Genomic DNA, 15,745 nt, shown 5'->3' with positions numbered 1-15,745 from the left:
CAAGAAGGGACCTACCATGGTTTTAGTGTTCAACTTTCTGTGATCTATACAAACTTGGAGCTTTTCATTTTCCTTTGGCACAATCACAATAGCCAACAGCCATTTGGCATCTTCCACACTTCATATAAACCCTAGCTCAAGCAATTTATCAATTTCTCCCTCACCTTTTGACATAATTGGGATTCATCAAACATTGTCCTCTAGTAGGATCCTGTGTTGGTATACTTCCGGGTTCACCCCCTTCACATCCTTGTAGCTCCATGCAAACACATTTCAATCTTGGGTCTGTTTTGTTACCCAAGACTACAATCCTCCCCACCCTCCTCCCTCTCATCCTCTACAGTTCAAAGAAGAAAGTGTAATCCTCCCCACCCTCCTCCCTCTTGTCCTCTACAGTTGAAAGAAGAGAGTGTAAGTGATGAATGATCTCTCTCGGAGTCGTCAATCTTTCTCAACCCCACCACACCTCAAGACAAAGAGATGTCCATGCATTTTTTATCAAAGTATTGAATATGTTGTGGCACAGGCCCATGCATTTTTGATGGAGTACCGGGTGTGCTGTGACACAACCAAAAGCCAATTGGAATAAGCAATTCATTTAATGATAAACGGGAAACCCCATGTATAACGCCATGCATGTGCAATGAAGGTGTGCATGCTTCAATATAATTCTTCCCCATAACTGCCTAAAAACAAAAATCGCTTGATTACCAAACTCAGTAATACAAACTAAGGCATTGTTGTGTTGACATAAGCATGTTCAGAAGGGCTTTAGAAGCAACAATGGAGAACACATTGTGTATTGCCGATACGTGTCAAACCTTAGACTACAACACTGCACCATTCAACAATTTTGTACAATCTTGTCCAGAAAAAATGACAGCACAACACTGCACCATTCAACAATTTCATTAACTCTTGCCCAGAAAAAATAATTTCTTTATAGCCTTGTGAACTAAAACATTTGCTAGTCATGACTAGAATACAAGCAGTGCTGAAAATTGAATGACCATTTATGAAGGTCAAATACTTGTCCTAGTAATGTCTTTACTTCAAGCCTTCATGATAGGGAGCACTGGGCATGCCCCCAGTAACATGCCAACCTTCTAGTATGGCCAGTGTCTTGATGAGGTGTCACTCCTGCCGTGCGATCTAGTGGGACCAAATCCACTTGAAAGAGTTGCTTGCGCCTGTTGCTGATGGTGAGGATCGTTTTCTCCACGCTTTAGTTCTACTATAATGCGCTTTCCTGAAACAAATCTACCATTGATTGCTCCAATAGCTGCCTCAGCAGCCTGTGGACTATCCATAGAGACAAATCCTGAAAAAACAAAGATGGAGATCAACCTTATTTTTGTAAAGTTAGTATCGACACAGCTTTGAAGTGCATGAGGATGAATCTCTCTCTCTCTCTCTCTCTCTCTCTCTCTCTCTCCAGATAGTTGTTTATCATCCTAGGGTTTTCATTAATCTTTTGCTTGTGCCTAAGTGCACCCCGAAGTGGATTGTAATGACTGTGAGGTACCGGTTTTTGGTCCCACATGCCTTCAAGGCATTCCGTGGACGTTAATATGACTTTCTTTCTTTCTCTCTCTCAAAATACAGGGAAACTAGAGATCTGTAAACAATCAAAAAAGATCACACTATGCTCTCATGATAAGAATTGTAACATTGAGAGTATGTTGTAGTGTCCCTTACCATAACCTTTCCCTCGACCAGTGTCCCTGTCCATACTAATATTTGCATGCAGCACAACACCGTGGGGACGAAATAGCTCCACCAACTTGGAATCATTGAAATCATCTGGTACTCCAAACACAAACAGATTTGCCCCTGTGCCATCAGACTTACAAAACATGAGAATCTCGAATTGAACATTCTCTTCAACTAGATGCAAATCAAATAACGCCCCCCAACCTTGTCTCTGTCACGTGCACCCTGCAGTTGGGTGCCACGGCCACGTGGCATACAATCACCTTTATGTGCCAGTTTTGGGTACATGATGAGCATTGTGCCCCATTGTGAGCCCTAGTCCAGGGACATGTCTGGCCACTCGCCATCAGGATAGGCTTGGATAGGTCCAAACACTTTTTAGTGTGTGACCCCACACAGACTTGTAACTCACTTGGGATTGATGTATGTACACGTCTGGCGGCTTGTTAACCCATGTACCAGGCACTAGACACCAGCAAGATCAGGTCAAATAATGTAACAGGTAAGATGCAGCTGTTCCGGGCAGTTTTTGCCCTGTTTGGGCAGGCCAAACAGAGCAGGGCTGTGCAGAAGCACTCTGGTCGGGTGCAGGTCAGGCAGCGGCATGGACAGCCCACAGGACAATTGGGTAGCACACAGAACAGTGGACAGCATCAAGAAAAAGGAGCAGACCAATTACATGAAAGGGCAACCTGTTTTGGGCCAACCAAACCGGGAGCGCCCACACATGTAAAGAAGACCTAAATTAAAAGATTTCTTTTAGGGTGAGTTCACAAACCCATGACTCAATAAATGCAGGAAACAGTTCCACAATTCAATTAATGCCCACCACTCCCCATGCCCAACCTGCAGAAAGGAGGGCAAATCAGCCTACAAAAGCAGCCCTCTGCTCCCTCACTCAGGCATCTCATCTCCAAGTTTGGGGATTAAATGCCAGGCATGCTGCATCAGGAGCATCCAATAGGATCCAGGACCAAGACAATAACACTCCACATCACAAAAGACGAAGGAAAAGGGAAATTCTAGAGAATACCAGATGCCAGATTGTTCTTAGGAAATACAGATGAAGCAGCAAGACTGACAAATGGACATTTTGGGTACCACAAGCCAAAGTCAACAAGTAGACATCAGAAGGAAAAGTCAAAGGTCTGTTTGGGACTCAATGGGATGTCTATGTATCTCTCTATCCTCTCCTCTCTTAAGCTAGTGTACTACAGTTTTTGCACATTTAACTCATTAAGGTAGAAAGGCTTCCCCATCTCTCTCATAGGATACCCCATACAGGTACTCCGATTTGTCTCATAGGCCGAGTTCGGTCTTTTGGAAGACGTTAATAAAATCTTTCTTTCTTTCTTTCTTTCTCTCTCTCTCTCTCTCAAAAACATATTCATAAGTTTAGTGCTTAGAAACCTCTACCTTGTGGCCCATTTCTTGTGGTAGACACTGGATTTCTAGCTGACAAAGATTCAGGCATTCCACTAACTGAGGTGTCAGAAGCTTCTGGTCGTGGAAGGATGGCAGGAGGTGCTGAAGCTGCCATGTCAGCACAAGCACTCTGTTGTAAGGACAAAATTCATCTTGCAAGATAGCATAAATATTTGAAACTTAGAAAAAAAAAATGTGTATCATACAAGATAGCCTACCATGTGAAACATGAACATTCTGCAGAGCATGTGCAGAAGACTTGGTGGAAACTTGAGCAACTGCTTGCCCAGGCAAACCAGCATATGGAGTCTGACCCAACTGCTGTGTCACCTGGGCATACTGTGTATGTGCAGCACCAGTAGTTTTTTGAGCCAACCATGCAGATTGATTAGGTGCTGACATGGCCTGTTGATTCACCTGAAACTGCATCAACAGTGAGGACTGAGGATGTGCAGGGTTCTGAGCTAGTATGCTTGAGTTCTGAGTCTGCGCAGAACCAGACTGCAGAGCTTGTGTCTGACCCACAGAATGCTGTTCAAAGTTGGCAGCAGGCTGCTGCACTTGCAGTTGCACACCTTGGTTCATTCCAGCCACTAAAGGTTGCTGTTGTGAGGTAGAATACTGTGACAGTAGAGACTCTGCCTGCTGCCAATTTTCTTCCTGCAATGGTGACATTTGGACCTGAGGGTGATATTGGCCTTCAGCAGCTGCCACAGCATCTGGCTTCTCCCATTGTGTAACGCTAGTTACTGAGTTATAATAGAAATACTTTCCGTTTGGAGCCAGATGCATACTCCATGCTTTCGCTGATGCCATGTTATTTGTCAGCATAACTAGTTGATCTTGTAGCACCTGTTTGCTATTGCTTGATCCTGCTGATATGATGGCATTAATAGTGTGGGAAGACTGCCTGCTTATTGAAGATATTGGTTCCTGCAAGACATTGTTGGAGCATTTAATCTCCATTTTATTTCTGCTCTTATCCAGATACTTATTTGATGTAATTAGGGATTTTTCCCATATTTTTTAGGCTATTTGAGACATTTTTATCAATCATGGACATTTGTCATCCAGTCCTACAAGCCGACTGGCTCTACGGATATGTATATAAGCATGGACATTGTTCATTCATAATTCAATACATTTCAGTTTCTAGCTCAAGTGCTGGATCTCTCTTGGCTGTCTACTCTCTCTTGTGTGATCTCTATTTGCTTCTGGGAAATATTCACGTATTCTCACATGGTATCAGAGATCTTGTGCTTCCACATATCAGCAAGAGGAGTTTTCAGCCTGCGTTTTTTTCGCCTCTACCCCTTGGTGGTTGCATTTTGAAGATCTACTTCGAGCACAAATCAGCGTTTATCTGGCACTGATTCGGGCTGTTTTTTGAGCCTGGACAACACTTCTTTGGTGTGTTTCTCCTACAGCAGTACCTTGCTGCATTTTTCTTTCCCAGCCCTCCCTCCCTCTCATCTCCTAGTTTTGTACTCCCTCCGTACCCCAGACTAGTGGTAGCATTGTGCACTTGCTCCATTAGCCACCACTCCCTCCTCATCCCGCATCGGGTCGGCTCCCATCTTCACCCGTGTGCCTTGATCTCCAGTAGGAGTACAGTTCTACATCTTTCTTTCACCTCATCTAGCGTCTAGGGAGAAGTGGGCAACCTCCAGGTACCTACTTACAGCCTTTCTGCTGTAAGTTCAAGAGGAGGATTCCATGGCTTATGTTATCTCTTCATCCATCCCTCAACTTCCCAAGGAATCCATCTTAGATGAAACCAATTATCTTGATTGGGCACTACAGATGAAGACGCTCCCTGGGTATCATCGGCTATAGGGTATTGTTTCTGGTACCGATGCCTCTCCCGATGCTACTTCTCCTCAGGCTGCGATTCGTGCCTTAACCTTCTTCAACATAAAACCCTCTATTGCTCATCAATTTAATGACAATGATGAGGAAACTACACAAGAATTGTGGGATACCATCCAGAGGAGGTATCACCGTGAGAACTCTGCTCAGAAGGTGGCCTTGGAGAATCAGCTCTCCAACCTGAAGATTGCCGATACTGCTAACATCATGGATTCTGTTGCGGAGTTCATAACCATTCAGAAGCACTTGGTCTCTTTGGCTCCTAGCTCTTTTCACATGATATAACACATGCCCAGACACATGGCCACGTTGATAAAAACATGGAAACATGGTTCATAAAGTCGGCACTGAAAAGCACCAGTTTTGCTCAAAAAACAAGAAAAAGCAAAAAGTCAAACTTAGTTGACCGCAAGCCAAGGGCACCATTGGAAAGAGGAGACTGAGCTGGATCGAAAAGCTAAAAGCCGCTTTTTCAAAAAGCAGCTCCAAGGCCCAAAGGCAAGGCCCTGAAGCTTGTAAGGCAATAAATCAAGAACTTTGGCAAAAGAGGAGCAATATTTTATTATTATTAAATTATTAAAGCAAAAAGAGAAAAGCAAAGCATAAAGTATAGCTTTTGGCAAAAAGCAAGGCTTCTCCAAGGTATAAAAGAAGCATGAATCTCTCTCTTCTCCTCATCCATGGAAGCTTAGAGATTATCCTCACCTTCATCATCATCGAGTTTGTGAGAGACTGCGAGAAGACCATCATCAACTTCACAAACTCAAGCGCCGCCTCTACGCTGCCAGATCCGCCTCCACCCATCTCCGCCATCGCCGCCGCCCATAGCCACCAGTGCTGCCAACATTTTCCTCCCAATCCACAGCAAGTTGGGCCCTCATATCCGCCACTTTGGTGTTTGTTTTTTCGAGAGGCTTCTTGAGGACCTTCCAACAGATTGTGTATTGAGTTTTCTTGGACATCTTTGAGAATTGGGATTTCGATGTTAAAGCAAGAAGTTTGTGAGAATGTGGTATCATACCTTAACAACTTTTCAACAGATTCATTGAAGTTTACTTCTTATACTCCTATTCCACCACCAATGGAAATGTGTAAGTTTGTGAATGGATTGCAACCTAAAGCTTATGCAAGCAGTTTATATGGCCAGACCAAAAACATTGGAAGAAGCTCAAGACAAAGCTTATGTTATATGGCCGGACCAAAAACATTGGAAGAAGCTCAAGACAAAGCTTTGCAAGCCGAGGCCTTGTGAATGCCTTGGACGGATGGAAAGACAAAGAACGACAATCGGGATCCATCTCAAAGGAAGAAGCCTAAAGACCGATCCCCATCAAGAGCCAAGTCTCAACAGGAGAAGGATGGGAGTGGAGACAAACCTCCACTCTTTCGAAGAAGATTGTCCCTCAAGCAACGTGAGGAATACGCCAAAGAAGGGAAGTGTTTCCAATGTGGAAACAAGGGACATATGGCTGCAAATTGTCCTAACAAGCCAAAGCAAGAAGCCAAACAGATCGGAACATCATCAGATTGACATCTTGCCAGAAGTTTGTCAAGAGGAGATTGCATTGGAGCAATCTTGTACTATGAGGGCCATGTTGTGGCCTATGAAAGTCTTAGATGAAGATTTTAAGGATTGTATTGGAACAAATTATTTAATGGAAATTTTGTGACCTTTCTTGTCATCCAAGAAGATTCTTTTAGGAAGTAAACCCGTTTATGTGTAACACAGGACTTGAAGCCAAAAGTGACAACAACTCAAGCTTGGGAAAAGCTACCACTATTGGCCTAGCAGAAATAACATTAAGTTTTCTGTTCAAGATGGTTTGGATGTCAAGTTTAACCAACAAAAACTAGCAGGAATATTGCACCCATTGAATGTTCTATGGGAGAGTATTGCTATGGATTTTATCTTTGGATTGCCAAAGCCAGGGAATGATGGTACTTGGACCTCTTCAGGATACCAAGAAGATCAACCATCTATGTCTTCGGTTGGACCTTGGAGGACATATAATGCCTTCCATGACAGTTTATTGAAACCATGTACAGGGTTACCCCCACAGGAGCCTGTATTGAAGGATCCACCAAGGGTGGAAGAGCCAGAACTGATTGAGTTTTATTCTGTGAGAAAAAGAGGAAAGACAATGGTCAGAAAGTTCCTCTTGGAATACGAGAATTCTTCGCTATTGAATGCGAAATGGATGCTAGGGAAGTATGGACTATCCAGATATACAAAGAGCTTATGAGGAAGTGGTTGGTCTGATGTATTTGAAGTACAGATATGGACGTCTTGCGAAATATATATATACATATATGTAAATGTATATATACATATATATACATGTATATATACATATATATATATATATATATATTGGACGTCTTGCGATCAAGACAAATTCAAGAAGGAGGGATTGTGCCTCTAGCCCTCTTCCCTATATATATATATATATATATATATATATATATATATATATATATATATATATTGGACTGGAATTGATCATTATTCTGCTTATGTAATGGTTACTTGGACATGCTCTAGTTTGGGTGGCAACAATGCCCGATAGCCCAAGGAGCAAGCTTTGTATTTGGGTGGCAACAATGCTAGATGACCCATTGACGGCAACGATGCCAGATGACCCACAGGATGGCAACAATGCCAAATATCTTGGACTTCACAGTCAGGCGGTCCTAGTGACCGGATGGCCCAAATGACTGTATTGGATTTCGCAATCGGATGGTCATTGCAACCAAATGGGCTAGATGACTATATTGGATTTCAAAGTCAGGTGGTCAATGCGACTAGATGGCCCAGATGACTATTGATGAACTCTCGGGCGGTCCTAGTGACCAGATGGCCTTGGGCGATAATCTGAGCGGTTTTCCTCGGGAGCCAGATAGCTCAGCACGGTTTCTGATGAAACCAAACCAGAGTGGGTGACTTTGGTTGAGACTACGACCACACAGAAGGTTCGACAAGTCCGCTCCGACAATGGAGGAGAATTCATCTCCAAAGCCTTCCATAATTTTTGCTCATAGAAAGGTATAAGCTGACAATTTTCCACACCTCACACTCCTCAGCAAAATGGTGTAGTTGAACGCAAGAACAGGACTGTTTAGGAGATGGCCCATACCATACTTTCTTCTTGATCTTCCTTTGTCTCTCTAGGGAGAAGCTCTAAGCACTATTGTTTACATCATCAACCGTTCTCCTACAAAGGTTGTCTCCAGAGGAGGCTTTTACTAGACAGAATTCTTCAACACAATCTTTGACATGGGCATAGAGATTCCAGCTGCTTCGTCATTCTATAACCTCGCCCTGATGAGTACAGTGATACAGACATATGAGCCTACTACAGCTAAAGAGGCTCTTGGTCTTCCTAAGTGGCGGGCAACCATGGAGGCCGAGATTGATTCCCTTGAGAGGAATCATACATGGGAGCTTGTCGACCGGACTCTGCATCGACACATTCTTGGGGTCAAGTGGGTCTTTAAGACCAAGTTTCATGCTGATGAATCTCAAGACAGTAACAATACGGGAGGCTTGTTGGTTCTCTTATTTATTTGACTTACACCAGGCCCAACATTTCTTACAAAGTCAGTGTTTTCAATCGGTTTTCTTCCGCCCCTCGACATTTTCAATGGCAGGCCGCTCTGAGGGTTCTCCGATACTTATCCAGTACCTTGGACTATGGTCTCTTTTTTAGAGGAGGCACTGAGCTTGTGACTAGTTCACGAACAAAGTGAAAGTGGACCTATATAGTTTGGTCCTGCCATGGAAGGATGAAGCTCAAGCCAACGCCAAGGCACTCTGGCTGTTTGTTAGAACACGCATTCGAGAATCCGAGAGTACGATAATATAACTATATTTTGCTCCCTGGATCTCCAGGAAATAAGACTGGAACCAAGAGTAAAGCAATAACCAAAAGTGGATCATCGAGTATCCTGATCACCTGCCGAATCGGCATCAGAGTATCCAAGATGGCATCATTACACTGGAGTATTGTCCTCTTCAAGACAACCTTGCCCATCTCTTCACCAAACCACTTCCTCAAGATACTATTGATAAGCTCCTTACCCATATGGGAGTCAGACCCCCGTGCTAGAGCTGGGAGGAGGTGTTGGACATGTCATCTCCAGCATTTAATCTCCATTTTATTTCTCCTTTTATCCAGATATTTATCTGATGTAATTAGGGATTTTTCCCATATTTTTAAAGCTATTTTAGCACTTTTATCAATCGTGGACATTTGTCCTCCAGTCCTAAAGGCCAACTGGCTCTACAGATATGTATATAAGCATGGACATTGTTCATTCATAATTCAATACATTTCAGTTTCTAGCTCAAGTGTTGGATCTCTCTTGGTTGTCTACTCTCTCTTGTGTGATCTCTATTTGCTTCCACTTCATATTCACATATTCTCACAGACATTGAATGAAGAAAGAAGTCAAAGGCAGACAAGTTAAGACCATCCAGTACGACAAGCAATATATACTAAGGTTTCATGGAGGCCAAAGCTTATAGTGCACCCAAGGAGAAAATTATGCTACTGTGTGTGGGCATATGCATGGGCAGCCGTATACAACCAGCAAGTTGCGACATAAGAGGTAGATTTCAAGTCAGGTATACCTGAGCTGCCATGCCCTGTTGAACTTCATATGCTCCTCCCCAAGGTTTCTAACTCAGAAAAAAAACAATGGAAAGAAGTTAAGACTCTATTCACACTGAGTTGATGAACAGGTAATCTGAATGCACATACCTGTTGAACAAAGTTTCCATTGTCATAAGATTTCACAGGTAGAGCACCATAAGCAGCAGTTGTAATACCAGTCCCACCAGAAGACACTGCAGGTTAAACTCCATCCTATATCCCAGTTACCATAAAAAGGGAAAGGGGGGAAGGCAGTAAGGGAGAGAGGAGCGAGGGAAAGGAAGAGGGGAGGGGCGGGGTGGAGAGGGAGGGAGGGAGGGGGGGTTGTGTATGTGTGTGTTGAGGTTGGTTCAAGACCAGTAAACATTTACTTTTAAAATCACAAATTCATGAGGAGTACCTCCAAGCCCTCTAATCTCTGCATTAGCGAACTCTGACTGTAACCTCTCTACTTCTTTTATCACTGAATGATAACTCTTTTCTGTGGCCTGCCTGTGTTCGAGATGATCAGCACTGGCCTTTCTTTCTTGCTCATATGCTATTCTGTTTAAACAAAACAGGTGTCCATTGAACAGCATCATAAGAAATGGACCTCAGATGACTTGTTAAATTTCTGAAAACTCTTGCTAGATTCATGTGCTTCAAAATCAAATGAAAGAAACTCGCTGTAAGAAATAACAGCCTTAAAGAACTAGAGGGGCAGTAACTTGTAAGATAGTTCCTCCATGCATCCTTGAAACATGTCTCTTATCTCCTCTATGGGTCCACTGTGCTACCCCCTGAGTAGATGCTGTCTTGCAGATACTCAGTTTGTGAACTTCGATTCAGTGGTGCTTAGAGGGAGCTAGCTGTCTCCAGGTCATGATGGTTCCCTGTGGGCCCTACACTGGTCAAGAGTGCTTAGAGACAGCTAGCTGTCTCCAGGTTGTCATGATTCCCTGTGGTCCCTGCGCTGGTCGAGAGCTTACAGGCAGCTAGCTGTAATGTCGCCTAGTTCCTTGGACTTGAAAATTCCCTTGCTGCTGACAATATCATGGAAGTGCTCCATCTGCTGGCCAACAGAGTCCTCGTCCTCCACAATGCCTTCCATGCCTATAACAGTTGTTGCTGAAGCTCCATATCTGCTGCAAATCAGGGATGTGCATGCACATGAGTCATGACATAGAGAGCAGACTATGTAGATTGTGCCATGGAGGAGTAGAGTCTAAGGAGCATTATATTTGTCAGTGTCTAGTGTATTATGAGATCAAGGGGAGATTCTGTCAGAATGCGCAGCAAAAGACTAACGCACGTAGGAGACGCATCACCATCGAGCACCACGAACACCCCCCAACGGGCACTGCAGCATCCCTCCACCGGGCTCCCATCTCCCGGTGAGCTGCCCCCCAAAACACCGGCCGGAGGAGATGACTATGACAAGGTGCCACTCTAGCCTATATATGGCTCTTCAGCTTCCCATGCTTCCACTTATGGCATAATCCAAGGCACCTTCTAGCCATAGATCACACGCTCGAAATCGCCAACCTTGCAACACCCTCCCTCGATTCGAGCTCTGCAAGCCACCAAGGCGCGAGGGGGTCGCCCAGGACCACACACGCCCGGGCTCTGATACCATGTCAGAATGTGCAGCGGAAGACTAACACACATAAGAGATGCATCACCATCGAGCACCACGAACACCCCTCAACGGGCACTGTAGCATCCCTCCACCGGGTTCCCATCTCCCAGTGAGCTCTCCCCCAAAACACCGGCCGGAGGAGATGACTATGACAAGGTGCCACTCTAGCCTATATATGGCTCTTCAACTTCCCATGCTTCCACTTATGGGATAATCCAAGGCACCTTCTAGCCATAGATCACACGCTCAAAATCGCCAACTCTACTTGCTTTCGCTTCATATCCACATATTCTCACATGATATCAGAGATCTTTTGCTTCCACAGATCAGCAAGAAGAGTTTTCAGCCTGGTTTTTTTTTCCTCTGCTCCCTTGGTGGCTGTGTTTTGGAGATCTACTTTGAGTAGAAATCAACATTTTTCTAGCACTAATTCGGTGCTGTTTTTGGCCTCTCGACAGCACTTCTTTCCTGCGTTTTTTCTCTTACATCATTACCTTGCTGTGTTTTCCTCTATATCAGCCTTTTTCTGCTTTTTTTTTTTTTCCCAACCCTCACTCCCTGCCTGCAACTTAACGAAAGTCGCAATTTTTTTTTCTTGTGCTTTGTATTTTGTCGCTACCCCGGACTAGTGGTAGCACCATGCACTTGCTGCATTAGCCTCTCCCTCCCTTACTTCATCGTGCATCGGGTCGGCTCCCGTCTTCACCCGTGTGCCTTGATCTCCAATAGGAGTACAGTTCTACATCTTTCTTTCACCTCACCTAGTGTCTAGGGAGGAGTGGGTGTAACATGCAGAAGCTTCGAGGGAGATCGGTAACTTCAATGCTCAGTAATCAGCACACTTGTCGCGACGAAATTAACACGTAAAACTGAATGTAACTGTGCAGAAAAATAGAGAGAGAGAGAGAGAGAGAGAGAGAGAGAGAGAGAGAGAGAGGGGGAGAAGAGGACACAGTATTGGGTCCCGAATACCCTCTGTAGAGCCTCCACCACGAATGGTGTATTTACTTTTATTAGAATGATGCAAAACTGAAAATAAAAGACTGAACTGGAACCTTCTTGGCTGAGGAGAATCCTCTGCCCTTGACCTTCAATCCTTCACCCTTGTGTTAGCTTCTCCTTCATTGTCCTGGCCCCTTGAGTTAGCTTCAGCACCTTGATGAAATATGAGATCAATGGAACTGATTTATGTAATGGGTTTTTATACCCTTACTGGATGCTGGTCGGCTGGTTTTAATCCAGGCAGCTGACTAATAAAAGCCTCACGACTGCATAATATAGCATTTCATGCTGAAAACCATGTGCATTCAGATCTGGCTGGCTGGCCAGCATGCACATCTGACATTGGCTGCTGGGCAGCCTGTGTGGGCTGCCCCACACCTGGCCGACCTTTAAGGGCTGGATGCCCTGTGGGCTACCTGTCCAGAGGCCCTAGGGCTGGCCTACAGCCCATCCCATGGCTGGTGGGCAGCCAAGGCCCTCCTGGCCCTTTGGGGGTGGTTCTATACCTCTCCCATGCCCACTATCTGTACTCTATGTCAGAGCCTCTGTTGTGGGTGTGCCCGCCTAGTTTTGGTGTTTTCCCATTTTTCCTCACTTCCATGTATTTTTCCCATTTTTTGCTACATGTGGGAGGTTGTCTGCTACCTGTCAGCTGTTCCATTTGCTAGCCGACTGATGGTTGCATACCCGACCTGTTGCTCTGCCTTGGCCGACTGCTGATATGATGGCCAACTGCCCATATTCTGGCCGACTGAGCTTGATCAGGTCGTGGGCTGCTGTTGGCTGTTTTAGTGCTGGCCGACCAGCAGCCTGGGGCCATATAAAATGGCCCCTTGCCCCCCACACTTGTCATTGAGCACTCCGGGATTTCTTGGTGTATATATAGCAGAGTTACACTATCTTCTCTCTCTTGCATCTGTGTATTGCTCTCTACAGCAGTTGTCTTCATTTCCGCTGTGCATTCTAACATGATATCAGAGCCCTAGGTGGCTTGAAGCTTGGAGACAGTGGGACGTCGAGGGTTTGCTGATTTAGGTGCTGATTGGAGACTGTTTTGGGCTGAACGGGACTTGGAGATAGGGTAGAAGGCGGCCATCACCGTTGGACAGCCACCTTGCATTCTATTTGCAGCCTCTTCTTCTTCTTTTTTTCCCACCCACCCTCCCTTCACAAGACCTTGTGAACCTCACCAATGGTAGGCTCAGCACCATCACATTGGAGGAGCTTGTGCCCGTGGTCTTGGACCAGGAAAAGCGATTCACGAACCCTCCACAGGGCGGAGGTTCTGAGGCCTTAACTGGCCAACGATCGAAAGGCCGTAATAACAACAAGGGCCAAGGGAAGGCTTCATCGGAGAAGTCTTCTGAGAAGAAGCCTGATTCAGACCGAGAGAAACTGAAGGCCGAGAGGACCTATAATGATTGTGGCGAGAAAGGCCACTATTGGAGGAAGTGTCCCAAGCGGACTGGGAAGAGTACTGATTCTTCAGCTTCAGCTGCAAAGTCTCCAGCCTTTGTGCACTTGGAGATGTTGGACATGGATGCTTCATCTTCTTCGAGCAAGGAGGCAGTTGGCTTCACTGCAAAGGATACTCAGGAATGGATTCTTGATAGTGCTGCTTCTAGGCACATGACTCCTTCCCATGACTTCTTTCAAGATCTGAAACGGCAGTCAGGTCGCATTTTCATTGGCGACAATTGCACCATACCGATACGCAGTGAGGGCCGGATGGAGATCATTCCCGATGGTGGCAGAGGGAGGAAGCATTCCTCTCGTATTCTTTATGTCCCTGCACTTGATTTTCATCTGTTGTCAGTGCATGAGGTGTGCAAGACTGGCTTCCGGGTGGAGTTTGAGGAGCCATTCTGTTGCTCTACAGGACCGCGAGACTAGTCAGGTTGTTTGGGAAGGCGGCGTGGAGAATGGTATATACAAACTCTCCAAACTCTCCTCTTTGACAGGTTCTCAGATTGGTGATTTGTGGCAATTTCGGTTTGGCCACTTAAATGTGGATGCGTTGTGGAGCTTTACGGGACCAAATGGTGGTTGGCTTGCCAGATGTTGGCAGTAGGCAAGGACGCTGTAGTTCTTGCATTCGTGGTAAGCAGCACAAGGAATCTTTTCTGAAGCAAGCTTCCAGGCAGGCTTCGAAACCTTTGGAGTTGGTACACATTGGCTTGTGTGGACCTATGCAGACAGCATCCTTGGGAGGTTCTTTGTACTTTATGCTGCTTGTTGATGATTGTTCCAGATTCACATGGGTTTATTTCCTTTCACAGAAGGACCAAGCTTTTGCTCGGTTCAAGGAGTGGCATGTGATGGTGGAGAAAGAGTCTGGCTTGCAGATTAAGACTCTTCGAGCTGACAAAGGAGGTGAATTTCCTTCCAATGCTTTCGTGCGATTTTGTGCGGAACATGGCATCAAGCGGGAGCTGGTCAATACAGGTTCGTTGTCAGAGAATGGAGTAGTTGAACGTAAGAACAGGACTGTGCTGGAGATGGCGAGGACAATGCTGGAGCATCGTGATCTTCCTCATCTACTTTGGGGAGAGGCTATGGCTACAGCTGTCCATATCCTCAACCGTTCGACGACGACTTCAGTACCGAACATGACTCCCTTTGAGGCATATTTTGGAGGGAAACCTGATGTCTCCCATTTCCATGTGTTTGGGAGCGATGCATATGTTCACATTCCGAACAAGCAGAGGGGGAAGCTCAACTCAGAGTCCCAAAAGCTTGTCTTTGTGGGATATAACTCTCTTTCCAAGGGATACAGGTTATATGATCCAGAGAGGAACGAGGTTGTTGTCAGGCAGGGATGTGGTCTTTGATGAGCGTGTTCTGGTTTGATGAGCCGCCACTCCTTGGAGACCCAGAAGATTCTGACGATGATTCCCGGTCGATTGTTCCAGCTGGATAGCCTCAGTTCATCGAGGAGGTTGAGCCCGCAGTTGGAGATGAGCTCCCGCAGTAGCAGGAGGCTCCGCGTTCTGTTCGAGTACCCAGGTGGTTGGTGGACACCCTGTGGAGTCAGGTGTCACGGAGCTTCCCTCCGAATGGACCACAGAGGATGGACCTCAAAGATCGCACAGAGTTCGTGATAAAAGTCATTCAGCGGAGTTTTTACAGGTAAACTATGCTTTGATGTCTCGTATCGTGCGAGACAAAGAGCCCACTTCCGTCAAGGAAGCCCTTGCACAAGATACTTGGAGAAAAGCCATACAAGTGGAACTGGATGCCATTGAGAAGAATAACACTTGGGAGTTGGTACCGAGGCCATCGAAACGGTCTGTCATTCGTGTCAAGTGGGTCTTTAAGACCAAGTATACGTCCGATGGGTCGGTGGACAAACACAAAGCCAGACTTCTGGCTAAGGATTATGCTCAGTGGCCTGGCATCGACTATGAGGATACCTTTGCACCGACAGCAAGGATGACCACAATTCGGACCGTTCTTGCCCTTGCTT

At 45.4% G+C, this 15,745-nt stretch overlaps 1 protein-coding gene across 2 annotated transcripts in view; it reads right to left on the bottom strand.

Annotated features, from left to right (window-relative positions):
- Window positions 1–896: 896 nt before the first annotated feature.
- LOC147617221 (uncharacterized) overlaps window positions 897–15,745 on the bottom strand; it is a 28,629-nt gene continuing 13,780 nt past the window's right edge. For both annotated transcript variants that reach the window (XM_086776829.1, XM_086776828.1), the window contains exons 3-9: window positions 10,060–10,202; window positions 9,768–9,853; window positions 9,638–9,685; window positions 3,357–4,071; window positions 3,130–3,246; window positions 1,699–1,833; window positions 897–1,321 (exon numbers count right to left, since the gene is read on the bottom strand). In XM_086776829.1, the coding sequence (XP_086632955.1) occupies window positions 1,107–1,321; window positions 1,699–1,833; window positions 3,130–3,246; window positions 3,357–4,071; window positions 9,638–9,685; window positions 9,768–9,853; window positions 10,060–10,202 (1,459 nt within the window). In that variant the 3' untranslated portion in view covers window positions 897–1,106. The remainder of the gene's footprint in view (window positions 1,322–1,698; window positions 1,834–3,129; window positions 3,247–3,356; window positions 4,072–9,637; window positions 9,686–9,767; window positions 9,854–10,059; window positions 10,203–15,745) is intronic.

The sequence above is a fragment of the Cibotium barometz genome, chromosome 37, assembly GCF_041138505.1.
Source record: "Cibotium barometz isolate CiBa-2024 chromosome 37, ASM4113850v1, whole genome shotgun sequence".
In the NCBI taxonomy this organism is placed as follows: domain Eukaryota; kingdom Viridiplantae; phylum Streptophyta; class Polypodiopsida; order Cyatheales; family Cibotiaceae; genus Cibotium; species Cibotium barometz.
This window is presented reverse-complemented; position numbering and strand designations above follow the sequence as displayed.